The sequence below is a fragment of the Oncorhynchus mykiss genome, chromosome 21 (assembly GCF_057628025.1).
Source record: "Oncorhynchus mykiss isolate SJ-2025 chromosome 21, ASM5762802v1, whole genome shotgun sequence".
Taxonomy (NCBI): domain Eukaryota; kingdom Metazoa; phylum Chordata; class Actinopteri; order Salmoniformes; family Salmonidae; genus Oncorhynchus; species Oncorhynchus mykiss.
The window spans coordinates 6,861,589-6,887,144 of NC_143042.1; the positions used below are offsets into that span (position 1 = coordinate 6,861,589).

Consider the following 25,556-nt stretch of genomic DNA (forward strand, 5'->3'; position numbering starts at 1 on the left):
TGTGTTGGCTTTAGCCCAAAAGTAATGCTTTGTATTCTGGACAAAAAGTACATTTCTTTGCCACATCTTTTGCAGTATTACTTTAGTGTCTTATTGCAAACAGGATGCATTTTGAAATATTTGTATTCTTAATTCTTAACAGGCTTCCTTGTTTTCACGCTGTAATTTAGGTTAGCATTGTGGAGTAACTACAGTGTTTTTGAGCCATACTCAGTTTTCGCCTATCACAGCCATTAAACTCTAACTAGTTTAAAAATCCCCGTTGGCCTCATGTTGAAATCCCTGAGCGGTTTCCTTCCTCTCCATCAACCGAATTAGGAAGGACATCTGTACCTTTGTAGTGACTAGGTGTACTGATACACCATCCAAAGTGTGATTAATAACTTCACCATGCTGAAAGGGGTAATCAAAGTCTGCTTTTTTTTCTTTTCTTCATCTACCAATAGGTCTCCTTCTTTGCAAGTCATTGGAAAACCTCCCTGGTCTTTGTTGTTGAATTTGTGCTTGAAATTCACTGAGGAACCTTATAGATAATTGTATGTGTGGTGTACAGAGACACTCAAAAATCATGTTACCACCATTATTGCACACAGAGTTAGTCCATGCAACTTATTATCTGACTTGTTAGGCACATTGTTATTCTTTACGTTATTTAGGCTTGTCATAACAAAGGGATTGGGGTATTGCGTGTAGATCAGTGACACAAAATCTACATTTAATCCATTTTAAATTCAGGCTGTAACAACAAAATGTGGAAAAAGTCAAGGGGTTTGAATACTTTCTGAAGGCACTCATCTATGAGATTATATCATTTTTTGTTTTCATTCAGTTATCAAAAGGTTCAATCATAACTTGAGACCCTCTAGTGTAACAAACTTCACATAAACCGGGCATTGATGTTTCAATCCTTGCTCAGCAACTAGACAGACAGTACTCACCAGGGATGAAAGTAGAGGTGAGAGCACCAACCCATCTGTCTCGGTGCTCGTCCCTCTGGTTAATAAACTGCAGGATACTAGGAGAAGGGATATGCCATCTTATTACCATCACTATTAATCACAGATCAATCACTTTTATCCATCACTGTATAGGAAGAAATGGGAAACTAGCTTTACGCTGATGAATTATATCAAATGAAAAGTACAAGGGTTGACCACATAATCTATGCAGGTGGAAACAATTCTGTTCATATACAGTACATTAGAATTTAGATGGAAAATGTGCACATTTATTCAGTGCAATTTGTTTGGGTTAAAATCACTTTTTTGAAATCAATTTCTTTCACCTATAACAATGTATCAAATAACACCAAATTTGACTAGCCATGTTAGTTTGAAATGAGTCAGTGATCTGTCTAGTGACTACTCTATTCCGTATGTATAGGTATTTAACTAGTGAGGTCTGAACAGTGTATATGGTACAGTACCTGTCCATGACCAGGTTCCCATCATTGAAGCGGACACCTGTCCACATGTCCAAGAACTCCGCGTCTGTGGGCTGGGTGTAAGGACCAAACACGTCCCCAAGCCTGACATGAAACCAAGAGTAAACAGGGTAAATGCTACATCTTTACAGTACATGAAATATGTTCACTCAAACACAGTTGAGTGCTGGTTAGGTCATCCTCCATGTTTTTACTCAGTTTGTTTCGTCAGCTATGCTTTGCAGCGAATATAAATATCTTCATAATATTTAAATAAAATGTGTTCATCTTTGAAACAGTAAAAATGGTTGAGGGGGTTATAATTTAGCTGAATGGACATAACTAGAGATGTACTATTTGTGCCAAGTGAACTTGCCAACGATGTTCTTACTGTAAATATGTCATTACGGTTACATGCACACATTAATGCGGTTATTGCGGATAGTCATTAATATAATAGTTCGATTCAAACGTTTACATGCTTTGTAAGAATAACGATTTCTCTAATAATCATGTTTACATGGACACGTCTGGAATCAGGTTACCCGATGGCACTCTGACAAATGCAGAAAATCGCTAATCAAAATAAACGTTCTACCACCGCGACCACGTTATTTTTGGGAAGCATATTTGACATATAAAGCTTGTATGTGAAAACTACTTCTGAAGCCGAAACCACAGACACACGCCGTCAAAATTTGCGTGCGAGAGTAGAGTGCGTCAATTCACATACACAGCATCGCATATGCCAATTTAATGGTCAATACATAACAAACAGTTGTATTTATGTTAGCTATGTAGTCCTTGTTGTGTGTTCCTTTTGATTAACCTTATATCCTACAGGAGCCACCGCACATGCCTACTCTAAACAGTTATGTTAGCTCAAGAATGTGAGGAGTTGTTGCTAATACACCGGAGCAGATATCTTGTCTCATTCTTTCAACAGAAGTATTCTCTCTTGAAATCAGAGTCCCTCGTGTTTCCTAGCCTGCCTAAGCTAAGTTATATTCCTGTGATGGAAATTAACACAGGTAGGCATAAAGTTAGTTTTCAATTTGCATTATTTGGCACTGGCAGTTAAATGTAACACTAAGGGTGTGTTCATAAATTCACTCTAGGTATCTACTTCGATTTCAGAGCGCTCTTGTCTGAGTGCCAGAGCGCAGAATAATATGGCCGGTGCCAGTAAATGTCGGCAAAAAAAGCGTAATTAAATTGTTGCATGAAACATGAAAACAGCCAAACCAGCTCTGCCAGGGCGAGTAGAATGGTCAGAGTGAGGTTCTCATTTTTGTCTGGAAGTAGCTAGCAATCTAGCCAACGGCTTGGGTGCTTGACTGCCGTTGTGAGGTCAGAACGCTTGGATCAACCCTACTCCTCGGCCAGAGCGTCCAGTGTGCGCTCTGAATACTCAAGAGAGCGAAACGCTCTGAATGTACTAACGGACAATCTGACAATGCTCTGGATTTACTAACGCCCAGAGCGCACTCTGAGTGAATTTACGAACACATCGTAAATAGACACTTGGGTGTGTTCGTAAATTCCATCTGGAGTGCCAGAATGCGCTCTGGGCGTTCATAAACAGAACGTTGTCAGATTTTGATAAACAGAGTAAAGTGTTTACATGACTATTGCATAATCTGCCTACTGCCATAACGTGTAACTTTAATATTGATGTATGACTGTGCATGTAAAGGTAATGTATTTCACTGCAGATCATTCAAAATACACAATGAAAAAATATATAATTGACTGAGCCCCTTGCTGCAACGCTGTTAGCTTGAGCTCATGTGTCCCTTCTGTGTCCACGTTATTAAAGATTCAAGAGATGTGTACAGTAGGAGGAAACGTATGTGAGAACACAGGCATGTACCCTTTAGAGAACACCACGTAGTTGGTCAGACGGGTCAGCACTGGAGAGAGGAAGCTGGAGTCCTTGAGGAGCTGTGTGGGAGACAGCATGGCGATGATCCAACAGAACAACAATAAGCAGTCATAATGCTCAGAGAAGTCAGATAATCCAGAACAGTAAATGTCGACTAACCTTCTGAAGGAATCTGGGATGGTGTGTTTCTGGGAATATTCCTGTTCAAGAAAAAATGTTTTTTTACTTACATTAAATATTTCATAATCAAACATGGCAAGTTAACAGTAAGACAAAGGCTATCAAAACAATGTGTCACTTTGTCTTGAAGTTCTTGACCGGTAATCTACTTTGTACACATATGAAGTGAGTTTGAGGGGGTAAGAGTTTAGGGTAGGGACATCCCAAGTATTCCGGATAGCAGGGGTTAAACCAAGGGTGAGCTACTCTGGTACTGATGAGAAGCAGGGTGTGCAGGATTTAGTGGGAAAAATATCCAATTGGGCTGCGTGTGTAAATGCAGTCTTAGTCAAAAATAATATAATAATAAATCTGACAATACAGGTGAGTTTACAGGTTGTCTGCTACACACAACATATAAATACACAAGTCTTTTCTCCTCACTTCATCAGTACTGTTCATTGGGTGTCATGGCTGCACTTACTGGCTCAGGGTAAGATGGTGGCAAGAGCAATGTTACTTTCATCTGTCTGTAGGTGCCTCCTTGCTTTGCTGAGCTGTTCATTGTTATCCTTATCAACAAGGTAAGAGCAACATTAAAGTACTGTTTGCTTGAATTGTTTTTGGATGTTTTATTTTTATCTGAAGTTAATATTTTGTTTGTTGCTTCCCCAGTTTATAGGACCGTCTTTCTCCACCCTCTTCGAGCACGACACTAGTCGTCTATGAGCACGGCACTAGTCGTCTATGAGCACGGCACTAGTCGTCTATGAGAACGGCACTAGTCGTCTATGAGAACGGCACTAGTCGTCTATGAGCACAGCACTTGTCGTCTATGAGAACGGCACTACTCGTCTATGAGAACGGCACTTGTCGTCTATGAGCACGGCACTTGCTGTTTCCTGAAGTCCACGATCATCTCCTTTGTTTTGTTGACGTTGAGGTTATTTTCCTGACACCACACTCCGAGGGCCCTCACCTCCTCCCTGTAGGCCGTCTCGTCGTTGTTGGTAATCAAGCCTACCACTGTAGTGTCGTCTGCAAACTTGATGATTGAGTTGGAGGCATGCATGGCCACGCAGTCGTGGGTGAACAGGGAGTACAGGAGAGGGCTCAGAACATACCCTTGTGGGGCCCCAGTGTTGAGGATCAGCAGGGTGGTTATGTTACCTACTCTCACCACCTGGGGGCGGCCCGTCAGGATGTCCAGTACCCAGTTGCACAGGGCGGGGTCGAGACCCATCAAGCTTGATGATGAGTTTGGAGGGTACTATGGTGTTAAATGCTGAGCTGTAGTCGATGAACAGCATTCTCACATAGGTATTCCTCTTGTCCAGATGGGTTAGGGCAGTGTGCAGTGTGGTTGCAATTGCGTCGTCTGTGGACCTATTGGGGCGGTAAGCAAATTGGAGTGGGTCTAGGGTGTCAGGTAGGGTGGAGGTGATATGGTCCTTGACTAGTCTCTCAAAGCACTTCATGATGACGGAAGTGAGTGCTACGGGGCGGTAGTCGTTTAGCTCAGTTACCTTAGCTTTCTTGGGAACAGGCTTCAAGAGAGCCACCATTGTTCATGTGGGAACAGCAGACTGGGATAAGGATTGATTGAATATGTCTGTAAACACACCAGCCTGCTGGTCTGCGCATGCTCTGAGGACGCGGCTGGGGATGCCGTCTGGGCCTGCAGCCTTGCGAGGGTTAACACGTTTAAATGTTTTACTCACATCGGCTGCAGTGAAGGAGAGTCCGCAGGTTTTGGTAGCGGGCCGTGTCAGTGGCACTGTATTGTCCTCAAAGCGAGCAAAGAAGTTGTTTAGTCTGTTTGGGAGCAAGACATCCTGGGCTGCGATGGGGCTGGTTTTCTTTTTGTAATCTGTGATTGACTGTAGACCCTGCCACATACCTTGTGTCTGAGCCGTTGAATTGCAACTACTTTGTCTCTATACTGACGCTTAGCTTGTTTGATTGCCTTGCGGAGGGAATAGCAACACGTTTGTATTCGGTCATGTTTCCGGTCACCTTGCCCTGGTTAAAAGCAGTGGTTTGCGCTTTCAGTTTCGCGCGAATGTTGCCATCAATCCACAGTTTCTGGTTTGGGAATGTTTTAATAGTTGCTGTGGGTACGACATCGCAGATGCACTTGCTAATAAACTCACTCACCGAATCAGCGTATTCATTGTTGTTTGACGCAATGCGGAACATATCCCAATCCACATATCCCAATCCACGAAGCAATCCTGAAGCGTGGAATCAGATTGGTCGGACTAGCGTTGAACAGACCTGAGTGCGGGCGCTTCCTGTTTTAGTCTCTGTCTGTAGGCAGGGAGCAACAAAATGGAGTCGTGGTCAGCTTTTCCGAAAGAAGGGTGGGGGAGGGCCTTATATGCGTTGCGGAAGTTAGAATAACAATGATCCAGGGTTTTACCAGCCCTGGTAGCACAATCGATATGCTTATAGAATTTAGGGAGTCTTGTTTTCAGATTAGCCTTGTTAAAATCCCCAGCTACAATGAATGCAGCCTCAGGATATGTGGTTTCCAGTTTACATAGTCAAATAAAGTTAGTTCAGGGCCATCGATGTGTCTGCCTGGGGGGGAATATATGCGGCTGTGATTATAATCGAAGAGAATTCTCTTGGTAGATAATGCAGTCAACATTTGATTGTGAGGAATTCTAAGTCAGGTGAACAGAAGGACTTAAGTTCCTGTATGTTGTTATGATCACACCACGTCTCGTTAACCATAAGGCATACCCCCCCGCCCCTCTTCTTACCAGAAAGATGCTTGTTTCTGTCGGCGCGATGCGTGAAGAAACCAGCTGGCTGTACCGACTCCGATAGCGTGTCTCGAGTGAGCCATGTTTCCGTGAAAACAAAGAACGTTAGTCTCTTATGTCTCTTTGGAATGCTACCCTTGCTCGGATTTCATCAACCTTGTTGTCATGAGACTGGACATTGGCGAGTAGTATGCTCGGGAGCGGTGTGCGATGTGCTCGTCTCCGGAGCCTGACCAGAAGACCGCTTCGTCTGCCCCTTTTACGGCGTCGTTGTTTTGGTTCGCCGGCTGGGATCCGATCCATTGTCCTGGGTGGAAGGCAAAACAGAGGATCCGCTTCGGGAACGTCGTATTCCTGGTCGTAATGACTGTGAGTTGACGTTGCTCTTGTACCCAGTAGTTCCTCCCGACTGTATGTAATAAAACCTAAGATTACCTGGGGTACCAATGTAAGAAATAACACGTAAAAAAATAAATACTGCATAGTTTCCTAGGAACGCGAAGCGAGGCGGTCATCTCTGTCGGCGCCGGAATGTTTCCAGGAACCAGCAGTAAGGTTCTGATACCTTCTGAATAATCCAGGTTTCTTGTTGGCTACAACATGGTTCTTCCCAGGCTATGGGTGGTGTCTGGTTGGAGTCTTCCCAGGCTAAGGGTGGTGTCTGGTTGGAGTCTTCCCAGGCTAAGGGTGGTGTCTGGTTGGAGTCTTCCCAGGCTATGGGTGGTGTCTGGTTGGAGTCTTCCCAGGCTAAGGGTGGTGTCTGGTTGGAGTCTTCCCAGGCTATGGGTGGTGTCTGGTTGGAGTCTTCCCAGGCTAAGGGTGGTGTCTGGTTGGAGTCTTCCCAGGCTATGGGTGGTGTCTGGTTGGAGTCTTCCCAGGCTAAGGGTGGTGTCTGGTTGGAGTCTTCCTAGGCTATGGGTGGTGTCTGGTTGGAGTCTTCCCAGGCTAAGGGTGGTGTATGGTTGGAGTCTTCCCAGGCTAAGGGTGGTGTCTGGTTGGAGTCTTCCCAGGCTAAGGGTGGTGTCTGGTTGGAGTCTTCCCAGGCTAAGGGTGGTGTCTGGTTGGAGTCTTCCCAGGCTATGGGTGGTGTCTGGTCGGAGTCTTCCCAGGCTAAGGGTGGTGTATGGTTGGAGTCTTCCCAGGCTAAGGGTGGTGTCTGGTTGGAGTCTTCCCAGGCTATGGGTGGTGTCTGGTTGGAGTCTTCCCAGGCTAAGGGTGGTGTCTGGTTGGAGTCTTCCCAGGCTAAGGGTGGTGTCTGGTTGGAGTCTTCCCAGGCTAAGGGTGGTGTCTGGTTGGAGTCTTCCCAGGCTAAGGGTGGTGTCCGGTTGGAGTCTTCCCAGGCTAAGGGTGGTGTCTGGTTGGAGTCTTCCCAGGCTAAGGGTGGTGTCTGGTTGGAGTCTTCCCAGGCTATGGGTGGTGTCTGGTTGGAGTCTTCCCAGGCTAAGGGTGGTGTCTGGTTGGAGTCTTCCCAGGCTAAGGGTGGTGTCTGGTTGGAGTCTTCCCAGGCTAAGGGTGGTGTCTGGTTGGAGTCTTCCCAGGCTAAGGGTGGTGTCTGGTTGGAGACAGTGTCGCTCAACCCGAACGGACTGAAGGGCCACGGTTAGGAGTCGTGAGCTCTCCTCCACAAAACCTGGGCTGGGCTTCACCAGCATCACTTTGAGCCTGCTGTGGGACATGGAGCTCAGAGAGACCTCTGGGTGGGGTCTGGTTGGAGTCTTCCCAGGGTGTATTTGTCTGGGTACCATCAGTATGGCTACTAGGTAAGGTTGTTACATCTTTCTGATGTTGCAGCTTTAACACTTTTCTATTCCTGGCTCAGCAGCTCTGTATTAACCCGGATCCTGATATCATTAGGCTATGATGCTCTACAACTTTGAATACATTACTTTAAAATGTTTTTGTCTGGCTTGATTTGTCCATTTAAATGGTACATTTGACTTAAGTATGGTTTATGCTACCTGTAGCCAATCAGGAAAAGGTATGAAACTGTACTCTACCTCCATTGGACAAACAGAGGCTGTTGATGGTCAAGTGTCCAGTCCTGTTGTGGTCACTCCTGTGAGATACAAAGATGGGGAAGGGGTCAGTAGAAGCTCTACAGCCTCCATCATATTTCACCTTTCCTGTGTTGTTGGGTAATGGAAAGGAAAACACGACTATTGAGATGCAGCCCTATGATGTCAGAGTGCTTTCAGTGATGATGATTCCTCCAGGATTGGCTTCCAAGCCCAACGTTGACCATTAGTGGGGGAAATGCAAACTGACACAAGCTCAATGTTTAGGGGCAACTTCATTCTACTTGGTGCGGCAGTGCAGAGCTCACCTGTAGAGCAGTTCCAGGGCCACAGTGTCTCCATAGTCATGGGAGAGCAGGTTGACCCTCTGCTCTGTCAGACCCAGGTGGGACACCAACGCCTCCACAACACTGGCCTGCTCAAAGATGGAGTAGCGGTGGGGCCTCTGTCAGGGGGAAAGGTCAGTCTAGGTGAGCACCTTAGCTAGAACAAAATGTGCTTATTTTGATTTTTTAAAGATTGTTAATGCAATTTTCCTACTGGTCTACTTTCCTGTAGTGTATAGGTTAGCATAACTTGCCTTTCCTCAGTTATTGGCAATTGTTTGCTTGCTTTGTCATTACAGTTGTACACAATAACCCACAAACAGTGTCGTCTCTCTCCCTGGTAGATTCCCTGGCATTCTAACCGATGCCTCAGACCGTTTCACCCCGAACTAGCCCACAATTCAAGTCTGTCATAGCCTGCGACTCACAGGCTTGTCACTGAAGCCAAAACCAAGGAAGTCAAGAGCAATGACACGGTTAAAGCGCCGATTCAGGGGCTCCCATATCTGTAAGACAGAAACAGACCTGGCATTCAGACACCTGTCCAGATACCTGGGTCATGTTCATAAGGCATACAAAAATACCTGAATCCAAAAAGGGATGCTTGTTTTCATATCCGGTTGCAAAACCATTTGCTACGGTGTGCCCTATTGAACATGGCTCTGTTCACAATATACCATCTGAGAGAGTGTGGAATAAGAATGATCCCAGCAAACCAATTGATCTGTGCATAACATTTTATAGATAATCCCCTTTCTCTCATCAGCTTACCTTGTACCAGTCCAGGCTGGAGGTAGGGAAGCCATGGAGGAGAATGACCACATCAGAGCTGCCTACAGCACCATAGGTCTCTGGTAGAGGGAAAAGTAAAGCATACACATTGTTCCTCACGTACCATGACCTGCTACACGCACCACGAAAATATGTTACATCGATCAAAGTAAAGGGCTAAAACTGCTGCTTGGAACTTGTCATTGCAAAGTGCAAATGATGACTGATCTGAACATGGGCTCCAACTTCTAGCAGTCCACTGTTCACTGTACTGATGAAGGAGCCACTAGACGGCTACAGTAGTCTGTACTGATGAATGAGACACTAGATGGTTACAGTAGTCTGTACTGATGAAGGAGCCACTAGATGGTTACAGTAGTCTGTACTGATGAAGGAGACACTAGATGGTTACAGTAGTCTGTACTGATGAAGGAGCCACTAGATGGTTACAGTAGTCTGTACTGATGAAGGAGCCACTAGATGGTTACAGTAGTCTGTACTGATGAAGGAGCCACTAGATGGTTACAGTAGTCTGTACTGATGAAGGAACCACTAGATGGTTACAGTAGTCTGTACTGATGAAGGAGCCACTAGATGGTTACAGTAGTCTGTACTGATGAAGGAGCCACTAGATGGTTACAGTAGTCTGTACAGATGAAGGAGCCACTAGATGGTTACAGTAGTCTGTACTGATGAAGGAGCCACTAGATGGTTACAGTAGTCTGTACTGATGAAGGAGCCACTAGATGGTTACAGTAGTCTGTACTGATGAAGGAACCACTAGATGGTTACAGTAGTCTGTACTGATGAAGGAGCCACTAGATGGTTACAGTAGTCTGTACTGATGATGGAACCACTAGATGGTTACAGTAGTCTGTACTGATGAAGGAGCCACTAGATGGTTACAGTAGTCTGTACTGATGAAGGAGCCACTAGATGGTTACAGTAGTCTGTACTGATGAAGGAGCCACTAGACGGCTACAGTAGTCTGTACTGATGGAACCACTAGATGGTTACAGTAGTCTGTACTGATGAAGGAGCCACTAGATGGTTACAGTAGTCTGTACTGATGAAGGAGCCACTAGACGGTTACAGTAGTCTGTACTGATGAAGGAGCCACTAGACGGCTACAGTAGTCTGTACTGATGAAGGAGCCACTAGATGGTTACAGTAGTCTGTACTGATGAAGGAGCCACTAGATGGTTACAGTAGTCTGTACTGATGAAGGAGCCACTAGATGGCTACAGTAGTCTGTACTGATGGAACCACTAGATGGTTACAGTAGTCTGTACTGATGAAGGAGCCACTAGATGGCTACAGTAGTCTGTACTGATGAAGGAGCCACTAGATGGTTACAGTAGTCTGTACTGATGAAGGAACCACTAGATGGCTACAGTAGTCTGTACTGATGAAGGAGCCACTAGATGGCTACAGTAGTCTGTACTGATGAAGGAGCCACTAGACGGCTACAGTAGTCTGTACTGATGAAGGAACCACTAGACGGCTACAGTAGTCTGTACTGATGAAGGAGCCACTAGATGGCTACAGTAGTCTGTACTGATGAAGGAGCCACTAGACGGTTACAGTAGTCTGTACTGATGAAGGAGCCACTAGATGGTTACAGTAGTCTGTACTGATGAAGGAGCCACTAGACGGTTACAGTAGTCTGTACTGATGAAGGAGCCACTAGACGGTTACAGTAGTCTGTACTGATGAAGGAGCCACTAGACGGTTACAGTAGTCTGTACTGATGAAGGAGCCACTAGATGGTTACAGTAGTCTGTACTGATGAAGGAGCCACTAGATGGTTACAGTAGTCTGTACTGATGAAGGAGCCACTAGATGGTTACAGTAGTCTGTACTGATGGAACCACTAGATGGTTACAGTAGTCTGTACTGATGAAGGAGCCACTAGACGGCTACAGTAGTCTGTACTGATGAAGGAGCCACTAGATGGTTACAGTAGTCTGTACTGATGAAGGAGCCACTAGATGGCTACAGTAGTCTGTACTGATGAAGGAGCCACTAGATGGTTACAGTAGTCTGTACTGATGAAGGAGCCACTAGATGGTTACAGTAGTCTGTACTGATGAAGGAACCACTAGATGGTTACAGTAGTCTGTACTGATGAAGGAGCCACTAGATGGTTACAGTAGTCTGTACTGATGAAGGAGCCACTAGACGGTTACAGTAGTCTGTACTGATGAAGCAGACACTAGACGGCTACAGTAGTCTGTACTGATGAAGGAGCCACTAGATGGTTACAGTAGTCTGTACTGATGAAGGAACCACTAGATGGTTACAGTAGTCTGTACTGATGAAGGAACCACTAGATGGTTACAGTAGTCTGTACTGATGAAGGAGCCACTAGATGGTTACAGTAGTCTGTACTGATGAAGGAGCCACTAGATGGTTACAGTAGTCTGTACTGATGAAGGAGCCACTAGATGGTTACAGTAGTCTGTACTGATGAAGGAGCCACTAGATGGTTACAGTAGTCTGTACTGATGAAGGAGCCACTAGATGGTTACAGTAGTCTTTACTGATGAAGGAGCCACTAGATGGTTACAGTAGTCTGTACTGATGAAGGAGCCACTAGATGGTTCCAGTAGTCTGTACTGATGAAGGAGCCACTAGATGGTTACAGTAGTCTGTACTGATGGAACCACTAGATGGTTACAGTAGTCTGTACTGATGAAGGAGCCACTAGATGGTTACAGTAGTCTGTACTGATGAAGGAGCCACTAGATGGTTACAGTAGTCTGTACAGATGATGGAACCACTAGATGGTTACAGTAGTCTGTACTGATGAAGGAGCCACTAGATGGCTACAGTAGTCTGTACTGATGAAGGAGCCACTAGATGGCTACAGTAGTCTGTACTGATGAAGGAGCCACTAGATGGTTACAGTAGCCTGTACTGATGAAGGAGCCACTAGACGGTTACAGTAGTCTGTACTGATGAAGGAGCCACTAGATGGCTACAGTAGTCTGTACTGATGAAGGAGCCACTAGATGGTTACAGTAGTCTGTACTGATGAAGGAGCCACTAGATGGTTACAGTAGTCTGTACTGATGAAGGAGCCACTAGATGGTTACAGTAGTCTGTACTGATGAAGGAGCCACTAGATGGTTACAGTAGTCTGTACTGATGAAGGAGCCACTAGACGGTTACAGTAGTCTGTACTGATGAAGCAGACACTAGACGGCTACAGTAGTCTGTACTGATGAAGGAGCCACTAGATGGTTACAGTAGTCTGTACTGATGAAGGAACCACTAGATGGTTACAGTAGTCTGTACTGATGAAGGAACCACTAGATGGTTACAGTAGTCTGTACTGATGAAGGAGCCACTAGATGGTTACAGTAGTCTGTACTGATGAAGGAGCCACTAGATGGTTACAGTAGTCTGTACTGATGAAGGAGCCACTAGATGGTTACAGTAGTCTGTACTGATGAAGGAGCCACTAGATGGTTACAGTAGTCTGTACTGATGAAGGAGCGACTAGATGGTTACAGTAGTCTTTACTGATGAAGGAGCCACTAGATGGTTACAGTAGTCTGTACTGATGAAGGAGCCACTAGATGGTTCCAGTAGTCTGTACTGATGAAGGAGCCACTAGATGGTTACAGTAGTCTGTACTGATGGAACCACTAGATGGTTACAGTAGTCTGTACTGATGAAGGAGCCACTAGATGGTTACAGTAGTCTGTACTGATGAAGGAGCCACTAGATGGTTACAGTAGTCTGTACTGATGAAGGAGCCACTAGATGGTTACAGTAGTCTGTACAGATGATGGAACCACTAGATGGTTACAGTAGTCTGTACTGATGAAGGAGCCACTAGATGGTTACAGTAGTCTGTACTGATGGAACCACTAGATGGCTACAGTAGTCTGTACTGATGGAACCACTAGATGGTTACAGTAGTCTGTACAGATGATGGAACCACTAGATGGCTACAGTAGTCTGTACTGATGAAGGAACCACTAGATGGTTACAGTAGTCTGTACTGATGAAGGAGCCACTAGATGGTTACAGTAGTCTGTACTGATGAAGGAGCCACTAGACGGCTACAGTAGTCTGTACTGATGGAACCACTAGATGGTTACAGTAGTCTGTACTGATGAAGGAGCCACTAGATGGTTACAGTAGTCTGTACTGATGAAGGAGCCACTAGATGGCTACAGTAGTCTGTACTGATGAAGGAGCCACTAGATGGCTACAGTAGTCTGTACTGATGAAGGAGCCACTAGACAGTTACAGTAGTCTGTACTGATGAAGGAGCCACTAGATGGTTACAGTAGTCTGTACTGATGAAGGAGCCACTAGACAGTTACAGTAGCCTGTACTGATGAAGCAGACACTAGACGGCTACAGTAGTCTGTACTGATGAAGGAGCCACTAGATGGTTACAGTAGTCTGTACTGATGAAGGAACCACTAGATGGTTACAGTAGTCTGTACTGATGAAGGAACCACTAGATGGTTACAGTAGTCTGTACTGATGAAGGAGCCACTAGATGGTTACAGTAGTCTGTACTGATGAAGGAGCCACTAGATGGTTACAGTAGTCTGTACTGATGAAGGAGCCACTAGATGGTTACAGTAGTCTGTACTGATGAAGGAGCCACTAGATGGTTACAGTAGTCTGTACTGATGAAGGAGCCACTAGATGGTTACAGTAGTCTTTACTGATGAAGGAGCCACTAGATGGTTACAGTAGTCTGTACTGATGAAGGAGCCACTAGATGGTTACAGTAGTCTGTACTGATGAAGGAGCCACTAGATGGTTACAGTAGTCTGTACTGATGGAACCACTAGATGGTTACAGTAGTCTGTACTGATGAAGGAGCCACTAGATGGTTACAGTAGTCTGTACTGATGAAGGAGCCACTAGATGGTTACAGTAGTCTGTACTGATGAAGGAGCCACTAGATGGTTACAGTAGTCTGTACTGATGAAGGAGCCACTAGATGGCTACAGTAGTCTGTACTGATGAAGGAGCCACTAGATGGTTACAGTAGTCTGTACTGATGAAGGAGTCACTAGATGGTTACAGTAGTCTGTACTGATGAAGGAGCCACTAGATGGTTACAGTAGTCTGTACTGATGAAGGAGCCACTAGACGGCTACAGTAGTCTGTACTGATGAAGGAGCCACTAGATGGTTACAGTAGTCTGTACTGATGAAGGAGCCACTAGATGGTTACAGTAGTCTGTACTGATGAAGGAGCCACTAGATGGTTACAGTAGTCTGTACTGATGAAGGAGCCACTAGATGGTTACAGTAGTCTGTACTGATGAAGGAGCCACTAGATGGTTACAGTAGTCTGTACTGATGAAGGAGACACTAGATGGTTACAGTAGTCTGTACTGATGAAGGAGCCACTAGACGGCTACAGTAGTCTGTACTGATGGAGACACTAGATGGTTACAGTAGTCTGTACTGATGAAGGAGCCACTAGACGGCTACAGTAGTCTGCATCACTGCATGCATCTCAATAATGTAATGAGACGCTAATTAAAGCTCTGTTTCTTTATTTCGCCCACATTCATGTGTGACAACTGGACAGGTGAAATAAATGCCTACCCTGCTCCTGTCAATTAAATTGAATTAAATGTGCTTTATTGGCATGACTTAACAGAGTACATATTGCCAAAGCTTACTTTGGAGATTTACAATATTAACCTAATTAAAATAATATTGTCAACATGACAACAGTAACAACAACAATCAAGTGTCAAAATAACCATACATTGAACAATAACAACGGCATAGAGGACATGTGAAGGTTGGTTGGTCTATCAGACACTGACCCTCATTTTATGTCAGGCAGCAATGTAGTGCGCTGCCAACCCACAGCTCTCTGCGTCCTCCCCCAACAGGGCGGGTAGCCTTTTCTCATCAGAGAGGTCTTTGAAACCTTGAATAAGGGTTTCAAATTTGGGGTAATTACACTCAAATTGTTATATATTTTGCTGTGGTTGCACAGCCTTTCCTCTACAGGGAGCCAGGTTTTCCTCTGTCTACCCTTCTCAATGGCAAGGCTGTGCTCACTGAGCCTGTACTTTGTCAAGGTTTTGATCAGTAACCATGGTCTAATAGTTTGCCGTGGTGTACTGTCAATTTAGGGCCAGATAGCATTGCATTTTGTTTTGTGCTTTGTGTTTCCCAATAAGTAATGTCGTTTTGACTGTTGTCATTTGGTTTATTCTGATTGGATGTTCTGGTCCTGAGGCTTCAGTGTGTTTGTAGAACAGGTTTGTGACCTCAGCCCCAGGAACAGCTGGATGAGGGGACTATTGGCATTGCAGGGCTTGGTAATAATATGAGAGGGGGTCACTGTATTTTAGATGTTTCCAAAACTTAATTGCTCTTTTTTTTAGTTTGTATTATTAGTGGATATTGGTCTAATTCTGCCCTGCGTGCATTGTTTGTAGTTTTCCTCTGGACATGTTGGTGAATCTTACAGAACTCTGCATTCAGGTTTCAATGGGGTGTTTGTCCCATTGGGCGAAATCTTGTTTTGCAAGTGGACTCCACACTCGCTGCCATAAAGTGCAATTGGTTCAATGACACATTAAATTAGTCTTTAAAAATCAGTACAGTGCACTACTATCAGGTATGTGCAGGGGATAGAGAGATGGATTCATAAGCAAGTTCAATTTCAAATGTATGATGTTTGGAGCATATAATCTGAATCAAATGAGAATACACCCTATCCCTCTATTCTACTCTTACTGATGCCAAATCTTACCCCTGTAGAATATATTGTTGCTCCTGAAAGTGAAGAATGCTCCGGCAGAGCGCCAGGTCAGGAGGGCTGGAGACAGTTGGGGAGGAGGGATGTGCAGGTAGACTGCCAGCAGAGGAATGCACAGCAAGCCCACAAGAAGCCACCATTCCCTCATCTTTCCTTTGGTAGGAGGGCCGGTCTCGCATTCCGCAATCTGGAAGACAACACTGGGGTCACGGCACGACATTTAATTTAGGCTACGATCACCCTTTAACATGAATGGTCTATAAGTGCCAGACCTATTGAGTGATAATGTCATGCGACACCCCGCTACTTACTGTCTATTCTTAAATTCTAGAAGCAACATATTCGGCAAAACTAGACTTTGGAATACCGTCAAAATAGTGGGCTACATGTAAACGTCACGGTCTTCTTGCAACAATAGGCTATACTATCATTATGTTTTAAAAATAAAGCATTAGCCTACCTCTTGGAAATGTGTCAATTCTTAACACTAAAATAACACTTCCGCCCGGGGCACTGTCAGTGCTGTACCTACCTACAGCCGAGTCGCGGTTCTGTCATTCCTATGTGCTCAGTGCGTCCGGGTCACCTGGGTAGGTTTCGAACATTGGCCCAGTGCACTGCATTAATGCAGGGTCGGGGAATTGTATTATTTTGTGGTGTCGCATGGAGAATTGCCAGGGTGCTGAGCGCTAAATCTTCAGGAGCCATCTGTCGGTGTGGATGTCCAATAAGCATGCCAATGATTCATGCCACTTGTGTTTGAAGTTTTGTATTCGTGCGCCCCGTTCCAAATGTCCACTTCCATGTAACAAACCGTATACTGATTTGAATATGACTATTACAATCAAAATTACACTAGGGAAGGCTACTCATCGCATGAATCAATGGAGCAGCAGTCCAAAGGGAACGTAAATTACCTTACTGATTATCAGTGCCATAATCAATATCACTGACTGATTATTAAAATGAGACAAGGCGAAGATGGTATATATGATGATTAAATAATCCTATATTTTTCTTCTCCATGCATGAGGAAATAACCTTGCTGCAGCCATCCAGAGGACGAATTGTTAGTGGCGGGTTACTTGTTTCCGCGTATCTTTCAAACCCCACCCAGACTCGCCACTAGATGGCAGTGTAACAACTAAAGCACTAATCTGACAGAATGGGTGTTTCACTTTAAGCAGAATCATACGATTATTAAAAGGACAAGTATATTTAAATGCAAATCTGCATTTTAGATGTAAACATGTTATAGGTCCCAATAACTTTTTTTTTTTTGCAATTTCACTTCAATTTGAGAAACATATCCCACCAGCGATAACCCTCATTCAGATGCAGGCGCACAGATAAAACATGAAGGATCCGAAACGGCAAAACTCTGTGATCCACGTCTTACACATGACACGAGTGTGTCATTTCAAACTTCATCAGCAACCTTCTATTCCAGTTTGTTGGATTTGAGCAATAGTTTTCCATGTGCGCGTGCACAGGCTATTTATGAGCCATTTTCATCCAAAATACAGGATTAGGATATATTTGAAAGTTATTTAAGGTGGCATGTTACGCATGATAAATGAAAAACATGGCTCTATTTAGGCTAAATATCCATTTTTTATTTTTAAAAACCATACACATTACTCAAGTTTCAAATGTAAATCCAATCACGATAATCATTTAAATTACTCAAGAAAAACAGACATGAAGTAGTTTTTATTTCCAAATGTTAAGATAAAAAAATGATAATCCATAAAACAGATGGATAAACATTCATTCCCGTTATAGGAAGAATCTACAGAACAAAAACGTATGGATTCTTTTTTCTTCCCATTTTACATTTTTGCAATTTCAAGCTGCTTTTTTGTTGTTGTAAAAACAAGAAAAACGTCTTCCCAAAATATAATTGTCATTGAGCAACTACCTCTTGGCCCCCTACACCCAGCTAAGCTTGGGTGAGAGGTCTAAACAGGTGAGGGATTTAACAGTCAGAATCTGCACCCTGCTGCCGAAACAAAAACAACCCAACATGGCTGATAAGCTACTTCACAACATTAAAAAATGTGTTAGTATTTTGACCACAGGCCTATATAAAAGCCTAGTCTCTTATTTCATACCATTTGCCACCCTGAGAAAAATATTCCTATCAGAACCAATCACAACCCTTTTTAGTGAGTGCCCCACCCCACCCCAAATGTTCCAATGTGTAATTTGTGTCAAACCCCAAAAACTCTGGTTCAGTAGGTTGAAAGTTATCGTCTGCGTTTCCATAAAAATACAAAGGTACAATTTGTATGGTTGTCTGTATAAAAATGTTCCCAAGGGAGGTGTTATGAAACAAAGTACCCCTGTGCAGTTACCAGTGTATGTATGCCTAGACTTTTTACTCTTAAAAAAGTGTCAATTCTTTACTTTTTCCAGTATATCAGGTGTCAAAAATATTCTACAAACAAGTCAAATGCAGCAACATTTATGACTGTAAAAGGAGTCTTATTGGGGGGGGGGGGGGGGGGGGGGTTAAAATGTGAACAAACCATACATTGGGTGAAATTTAAGTTTTCATAAAAATAAATAAAAATAATTGAATGAAATATGAAAATAATCCACTTGCTTTTATTTTTACCAATACAACATTTTACTACCTAAAGACCAAAAATGTGAAGTTAAAATGTTTTCTTAATTTATAGAATCCGTTTTCAATTCAACCCTTTTCTATGCCTGAGTAAACAAATTTCAATATTGTACATTGGCAGGGACTGAAGTTTCGCTGAGTGAAAAAAAGACAAGAAAAAAACAACTGATTCTCAATGTGATGACCAACTGCCAAACTCCCTTTATGAACTCTTAAACGTGAAAAAAAATATATACTAGGATTTTAATACCCCTCCCCTTAACCCACAATTAAATGAGAAACAGGACTTGAGCTTCCCTGTGAACGAGAAAAACGGAACATTGAAACTGCTTAAAGCAATGAACGTAGTAAATATTTATAGAAATGTGAATGGATAGTCCCTGGGGGTTCTTACTCCTTCCTTCTCCTGTTGAAACTCTCCACCCCCCAATGGACCTCTTCGCTATACAAGCCTTAGTGTTTATTTGTTTGGCTAGAAGATTTCTATTTATCTACAAATATATAACAAATAAAAATTGCAGGCAAAAATAGTTCAGTTTCAATAGAAACACCCTTTTTTTCCTGAAAATACAGCAGTATCTGAAATAGTCCTCTTATTCAATGTTTCACTCTGGCCCTCGTTTTTCTGCATCGTACGTCAGGAAGCTCTTTCGTCTACAAACACAAAAAAAGTATCTACAAACTTTGTAAACAGACCTGCTTTTTCCAAAAACATAAATAATTAAAAATATTAACAGCCAATGGAGCAGAAAAAAAGTTTCTGAATGAGCAAGGGCCAAAGACATAAATATACAACACCATTCAGATAAAGAGAAGCTAAAGGTCGTCTTTCATTTCTTACAGCTGATCTTCAAGCCAGGAGGAGGAGGACCCCCCCTCATTAAAATAATATGAATAAAAAAAACAACAGGTCACTTTCAATCTGAGTCTATATTCACCCCTCTTGCACCGAGAACAACCTAAAAGTTATCAATGAGGGAGGGGTGGAGACAAAAGAAGCCCTCGCGTTGCCAGAGGGGTATTTTTAAGAACAAAAATAAATTCTAATTAAATAAAAACCAAACACTACATTCGAGAATGTTTGCTCATTTCAGTCCAGCACAAGCTTGAAGCTTACAGAAGACTATCCGCTCTCCCTTCTACCCCTTCTTTCCTCTTCGCCTCTGCCGTCGCTCCTCCTCCTCAGAGGCGAGCTCCTCGTCGTGGCTGTGGTGGTAGTAGTAGTGGCTGAGGGTTGGCTCAGAATCAGAGGGAGGTCTCCAGGCTGTGTAAGGGGCTCCCTGGGGCCGAGGGGGTCCCTGCTGCCTTGTTGCCCTCCACGTAGAGGTGGTTGTTGCCGCTCTCCACTGCATTATTGTTCTGGTTGGGCGAGGGCGTCGGCGAGAGTGACGGGGAAGGAGGGGTAGGCGTGACGTTGCGGGGGGAGGCGGAGTTGCGCTTGGTGGGGGCATCGTCCTCGGCGTCGGTGTCGTCAATGAGGGGGATGGAGGGCTCTGAGTCCTCTATCCTGAACTCTGGGTGGGTCATGAAGTTGTGGATGGAGCTGCGTGACTCTGGCTTCTCCAGCCCCTCATAGGGGGACAGGGAGCTGCGGAATGCATTCACCACCCGAATCTGTTGGGTGTGGGAGGGTAAGGGGGACGCAGTCAGTCTCAACATAGAATCATGCACACATATACATTTTGCATTTTCAATTGCAGTTCAAACCATGGACACACACACACAAAAAAATGGGTAAATTGCAGTGAGTTTGGGAAGGGGTACATGAAAAAACACCATTGATTTTGTTGTGAAATTCTCAACAAGACGTGCAAGTATGCAGTGAGGACTAGTCCCGGAGGCTACAGTCAAACTGTGTCGTCAAACCCTGATCACTTTTGTTACCATCTTTCCTCGGACTGAGACTGAGCACTGAGTGGTGGAAGAAACCAGTCAAAAGTGAATGGGTCGTGGGACCATCTCTTACCATCGGCTTTCACACCTCAAGAAAACTCCTCTCGGTTTTCAACAAACCATTGAGGAGGAGGGGTGGTGGTGGTAGTAGTAGTGAAAACCATTGAGGAGGAGGGGTGGTGGTGGTAGTAGTAGTGAAAACCATTGAGGAGGAGGGGTGGTGGTGGTAGTAGTAGTGAAAACCATTGAGGAGGAGGGGTGGTGGTGGTAGTAGTAGTGAAAACCATTGAGGAGGAGGGGTGGTGGTGGTAGTAGTAGTGAAAACCATTGAGGAGGAGGGGTGGTGGTGGTAGTAGTAGTGAAAACCATTGAGGAGGAGGGGTGGTGGTGGTAGTAGTAGTGAAAACCATTGAGGAGGAGGGGTAGTAGTAGTAGTAGTAGTGAAAACCATTGAGGAGGAGGGGTGGTGGTGGTAGTAGTAGTGAAAACCATTGAGGAGGAGGGGTGGTGGTGGTAGTAGTAGTGAAAACCATTGAGGAGGAGGGGTGGTGGTGGTAGTAGTAGTGAAAACCATTGAGGAGGAGGGGTGGTGGTGGTAGTAGTAGTGAAAACCATTGAGGAGGAGGGGTGGTGGTGGTAGTAGTAGTGAAAACCATTGAGGAGGAGGGGTAGTAGTAGTAGTAGTAGTGAAAACCATTGAGGAGGAGGGGTGGTGGTGGTAGTAGTAGTGAAAACCATTGAGGAGGAGGGGTGGTGGTGGTAGTAGTAGTGAAAACCATTGAGGAGGAGGGGTGGTGGTGGTAGTAGTAGTGAAAACCATTGAGGAGGAGGGGTGGTGGTGGTAGTAGTAGTGAAAACCATTGAGGAGGAGGGGTGGTGGTGGTAGTAGTAGTGAAAACCATTGAGGAGGAGGGGTGGTGGTGGTAGTAGTAGTGAAAACCATTGAGGAGGAGGGGTGGTGGTGGTAGTAGTAGTGAAAACCATTGAGGAGGAGGGGTGGTGGTGGTAGTAGTAGTGAAAACCATTGAGGAGGAGGGGTGGTGGTGGTAGTAGTAGTGAAAACCATTGAGGAGGAGGGGTGGTGGTGGTAGTAGTAGTGAAAACCATTGAGGAGGAGGGGTGGTGGTGGTAGTAGTAGTAGTGAAAACCATTGAGGAGGAGGGGTGGTGGTGGTAGTAGTAGTGAAAACCATTGAGGAGGAGGGGTGGTGGTGGTAGTAGTAGTGAAAACCATTGAGGAGGAGGGGTGGTGGTGGTAGTAGTAGTAGTGAAAACCATTGAGGAGGAGGGGTGGTGGTGGTAGTAGTAGTGAAAACCATTGAGGAGGAGGGGTGGTGGTGGTAGTAGTAGTGAAAACCATTGAGGAGGAGGGGTGGTGGTGGTAGTAGTAGTAGTGAAAACCATTGAGGAGGAGGGGTAGTGGTAGTAGTAGTAGTGAAAACCATTGAGGAGGGGTGGTGGTAGTAGTAGTAGTGAAAACCATTGAGGAGGAGGGGTGGTGGTGGTAGTAGTAGTGAAAACCATTGAGGAGGAGGGGTGGTGGTGGTAGTAGTAGTGAAAACCATTGAGGAGGAGGGGTGGTGGTGGTAGTAGTAGTGAAAACCATTGAGGAGGAGGGGTGGTGGTGGTAGTAGTAGTGAAAACCATTGAGGAGGAGGGGTGGTGGTGGTAGTAGTAGTGAAAACCATTGAGGAGGAGGGGTGGTGGTGGTAGTAGTAGTAGTGAAAACCATTGAGGAGGAGGGGTGGTGGTGGTAGTAGTAGTAGTGAAAACCATTGAGGAGGAGGGGTGGTGGTGGTAGTAGTAGTGAAAACCATTGAGGAGGAGGGGTGGTGGTAGTAGTAGTAGTGAAAACCATTGAGGAGGAGGGGTGGTGGTGGTAGTAGTAGTGAAAACCATTGAGGAGGAGGGGTGGTGGTGGTAGTAGTAGTGAAAACCATTGAGGAGGAGGGGTGGTGGTGGTAGTAGTAGTGAAAACCATTGAGGAGGAGGGGTGGTGGTGGTAGTAGTAGTGAAAACCATTGAGGAGGAGGGGTGGTGGTGGTAGTAGTAGTGAAAACCATTGAGGAGGAGGGGTGGTGGTGGTAGTAGTAGTGAAAACCATTGAGGAGGAGGGGTGGTGGTGGTAGTAGTAGTGAAAACCATTGAGGAGGAGGGGTGGTGGTGGTAGTAGTAGTGAAAACCATTGAGGAGGAGGGGTGGTGGTGGTAGTAGTAGTGAAAACCATTGAGGAGGAGGGGTGGTGGTGGTAGTAGTAGTGAAAACCATTGAGGAGGAGGGGTGGTGGTGGTAGTAGTAGTGAAAACCATTGAGGAGGAGGGGTGGTAGTAGTAGTAGTGAAAACCATTGAGGAGGAGGGGTGGTGGTGGTAGTAGTAGTGAAAACCATTGAGGAGGAGGGGTGGTAGTAGTAGTGAAAACCATTGAGGAGGAGGGGTGGTGGTGGTAGTAGTAGTGAAAACCATTGAGGAGGAGGGGTGGTGGTGGTAGTAGTAGTGAAAACCATTGAGGAGGAGGGGTGGTAGTAGTAGTAGTGAAAACCATTGAGGAGGAGGGGTGGTGGTGGTAGTAGTAGTGAAAACCATTGAGGAGGAGGGGTGGTAGTAGTAGTGAAAACCATTGAGGAGGAGGGGTGGTGGTGGTAGTAGTAGTGAAAACCATTGAGGAGGAGGGGTGGTGGTGGTAGTAGTAGTGAAAACCATTGAGGAGGAGGGGTGGTGGTGGTAGTAGTAGTGAAAACCATTGAGGAGGAGGGGTGGTGGTAGTAGTAGTAGTGAAAACCATTGAGGAGGAGGGGTGGTGGTAGTAGTAGTAGTGAAAACCATTGAGGAGGAGGGGTGGTGGTGGTAGTAGTAGTGAAAACCATTGAGGAGGAGGGGTGGTGGTGGTAGTAGTAGTGAAAACCATTGAGGAGGAGGGGTGGTGGTAGTAGTAGTAGTGAAAACCATTGAGGAGGAGGGGTGGTGGTGGTAGTAGTAGTGAAAACCATTGAGGAGGAGGGGTGGTGGTAGTAGTAGTAGTGAAAACCATTGAGGAGGAGGGGTGGTGGTGGTAGTAGTAGTGAAAACCATTGAGGAGGAGGGGTGGTGGTAGTAGTAGTAGTGAAAACCATTGAGGAGGAGGGGTGGTGGTAGTAGTAGTAGTGAAAACCATTGAGGAGGAGGGGTGGTGGTGGTAGTAGTAGTGAAAACCATTGAGGAGGAGGGGTGGTGGTGGTAGTAGTAGTAGTGAAAACCATTGAGGAGGAGGGGTGGTGGTGGTAGTAGTAGTAGTGAAAACCATTGAGGAGGAGGGGTGGTGGTGGTAGTAGTAGTGAAAACCATTGAGGAGGAGGGGTGGTGGTGGTAGTAGTAGTAGTGAAAACCATTGAGGAGGAGGGGTGGTGGTGGTAGTAGTAGTAGTGAAAACCATTGAGGAGGAGGGGTGGTGGTGGTAGTAGTAGTGAAAACCATTGAGGAGGAGGGGTGGTGGTGGTAGTAGTAGTGAAAACCATTGAGGAGGAGGGGTGGTGGTGGTAGTAGTAGTGAAAACCATTGAGGAGGAGGGGTGGTGGTGGTAGTAGTAGTGAAAACCATTGAGGAGGAGGGGTGGTGGTGGTAGTAGTAGTGAAAACCATTGAGGAGGAGGGGTGGTGGTGGTAGTAGTAGTGAAAACCATTGAGGAGGAGGGGTGGTGGTGGTAGTAGTAGTGAAAACCATTGAGGAGGAGGGGTGGTGGTGGTAGTAGTAGTGAAAACCATTGAGGAGGAGGGGTGGTGGTAGTAGTAGTAGTGAAAACCATTGAGGAGGAGGGGTGGTGGTGGTAGTAGTAGTGAAAACCATTGAGGAGGAGGGGTGGTGGTAGTAGTAGTAGTGAAAACCATTGAGGAGGAGGGGTGGTGGTGGTAGTAGTAGTGAAAACCATTGAGGAGGAGGGGTGGTGGTGGTAGTAGTAGTGAAAACCATTGAGGAGGAGGGGTGGTGGTGGTAGTAGTAGTGAAAACCATTGAGGAGGAGGGGTGGTAGTGGTAGTAGTAGTGAAAACCATTGAGGAGGAGGGGTGGTGGTGGTAGTAGTAGTGAAAACCATTGAGGAGGAGGGGTGGTGGTGGTAGTAGTAGTGAAAACCATTGAGGAGGAGGGGTGGTGGTGGTAGTAGTAGTGAAAACCATTGAGGAGGAGGGGTGGTGGTGGTAGTAGTAGTGAAAACCATTGAGGAGGAGGGGTGGTGGTGGTAGTAGTAGTGAAAACCATTGAGGAGGAGGGGTGGTGGTGGTAGTAGTAGTGAAAACCATTGAGGAGGAGGGGTGGTGGTGGTAGTAGTAGTGAAAACCATTGAGGAGGAGGGGTGGTGGTGGTAGTAGTAGTGAAAACCATTGAGGAGGAGGGGTGGTGGTGGTAGTAGTAGTGAAAACCATTGAGGAGGAGGGGTGGTGGTGGTAGTAGTAGTGAAAACCATTGAGGAGGAGGGGTGGTGGTGGTAGTAGTAGTGAAAACCATTGAGGAGGAGGGGTGGTGGTGGTAGTAGTAGTGAAAACCATTGAGGAGGAGGGGTGGTGGTAGTAGTAGTAGTGAAAACCATTGAGGAGGAGGGGTGGTGGTGGTAGTAGTAGTGAAAACCATTGAGGAGGAGGGGTGGTGGTGGTAGTAGTAGTGAAAACCATTGAGGAGGAGGGGTGGTGGTAGTAGTAGTAGTGAAAACCATTGAGGAGGAGGGGTGGTGGTGGTAGTAGTAGTGAAAACCATTGAGGAGGAGGGGTGGTGGTGGTAGTAGTAGTGAAAACCATTGAGGAGGAGGGGTGGTGGTGGTAGTAGTAGTGAAAACCATTGAGGAGGAGGGGTGGTGGTGGTAGTAGTAGTGAAAACCATTGAGGAGGAGGGGTGGTGGTGGTAGTAGTAGTGAAAACCATTGAGGAGGAGGGGTGGTGGTGGTAGTAGTAGTGA

The 25,556-nt window shown here is 45.3% G+C and overlaps 2 protein-coding genes across 11 annotated transcripts in view; both read right to left on the reverse strand.

Moving 5' to 3' along the window:
• The window catches only part of LOC118936577 (mesoderm-specific transcript homolog protein), a 21,261-nt gene extending 4,020 nt beyond the window's left edge, over positions 1-17,241 (reverse strand). The window contains exons 1-10 of one of the 2 annotated variants that reach the window (XM_090213648.1): positions 16,648-17,241; positions 16,110-16,302; positions 9,351-9,430; positions 9,008-9,085; positions 8,562-8,698; positions 8,236-8,294; positions 3,468-3,508; positions 3,297-3,367; positions 1,427-1,528; positions 939-1,015 (exon numbers count right to left, since the gene is read on the reverse strand). In XM_090213648.1, the coding sequence (XP_090069774.1) occupies positions 939-1,015; positions 1,427-1,528; positions 3,297-3,367; positions 3,468-3,508; positions 8,236-8,294; positions 8,562-8,698; positions 9,008-9,085; positions 9,351-9,430; positions 16,110-16,263 (799 nt within the window). In that variant the 5' untranslated portion in view covers positions 16,264-16,302; positions 16,648-17,241. Of the gene's footprint in view, positions 1-938; positions 1,016-1,426; positions 1,529-3,296; positions 3,368-3,467; positions 3,509-8,235; positions 8,295-8,561; positions 8,699-9,007; positions 9,086-9,350; positions 9,431-16,109; positions 16,303-16,575 lie in introns of both variants that reach the window. The other variant, XM_090213647.1, reaches the window with a different exon arrangement.
• Positions 17,242-17,709: 468 nt separating this feature from the next.
• The window catches only part of LOC110515537 (plasma membrane calcium-transporting ATPase 1), a 62,520-nt gene continuing 54,673 nt past the window's right edge, over positions 17,710-25,556 (reverse strand). For all 9 annotated transcript variants that reach the window (XM_090213641.1, XM_090213637.1, XM_090213644.1 and 6 more), the window contains one exon: positions 17,710-20,358. In XM_090213641.1, coding sequence (XP_090069767.1) covers positions 19,990-20,358 — 369 coding nt within the window. In that variant the 3' untranslated portion in view covers positions 17,710-19,989. The remainder of the gene's footprint in view (positions 20,359-25,556) is intronic.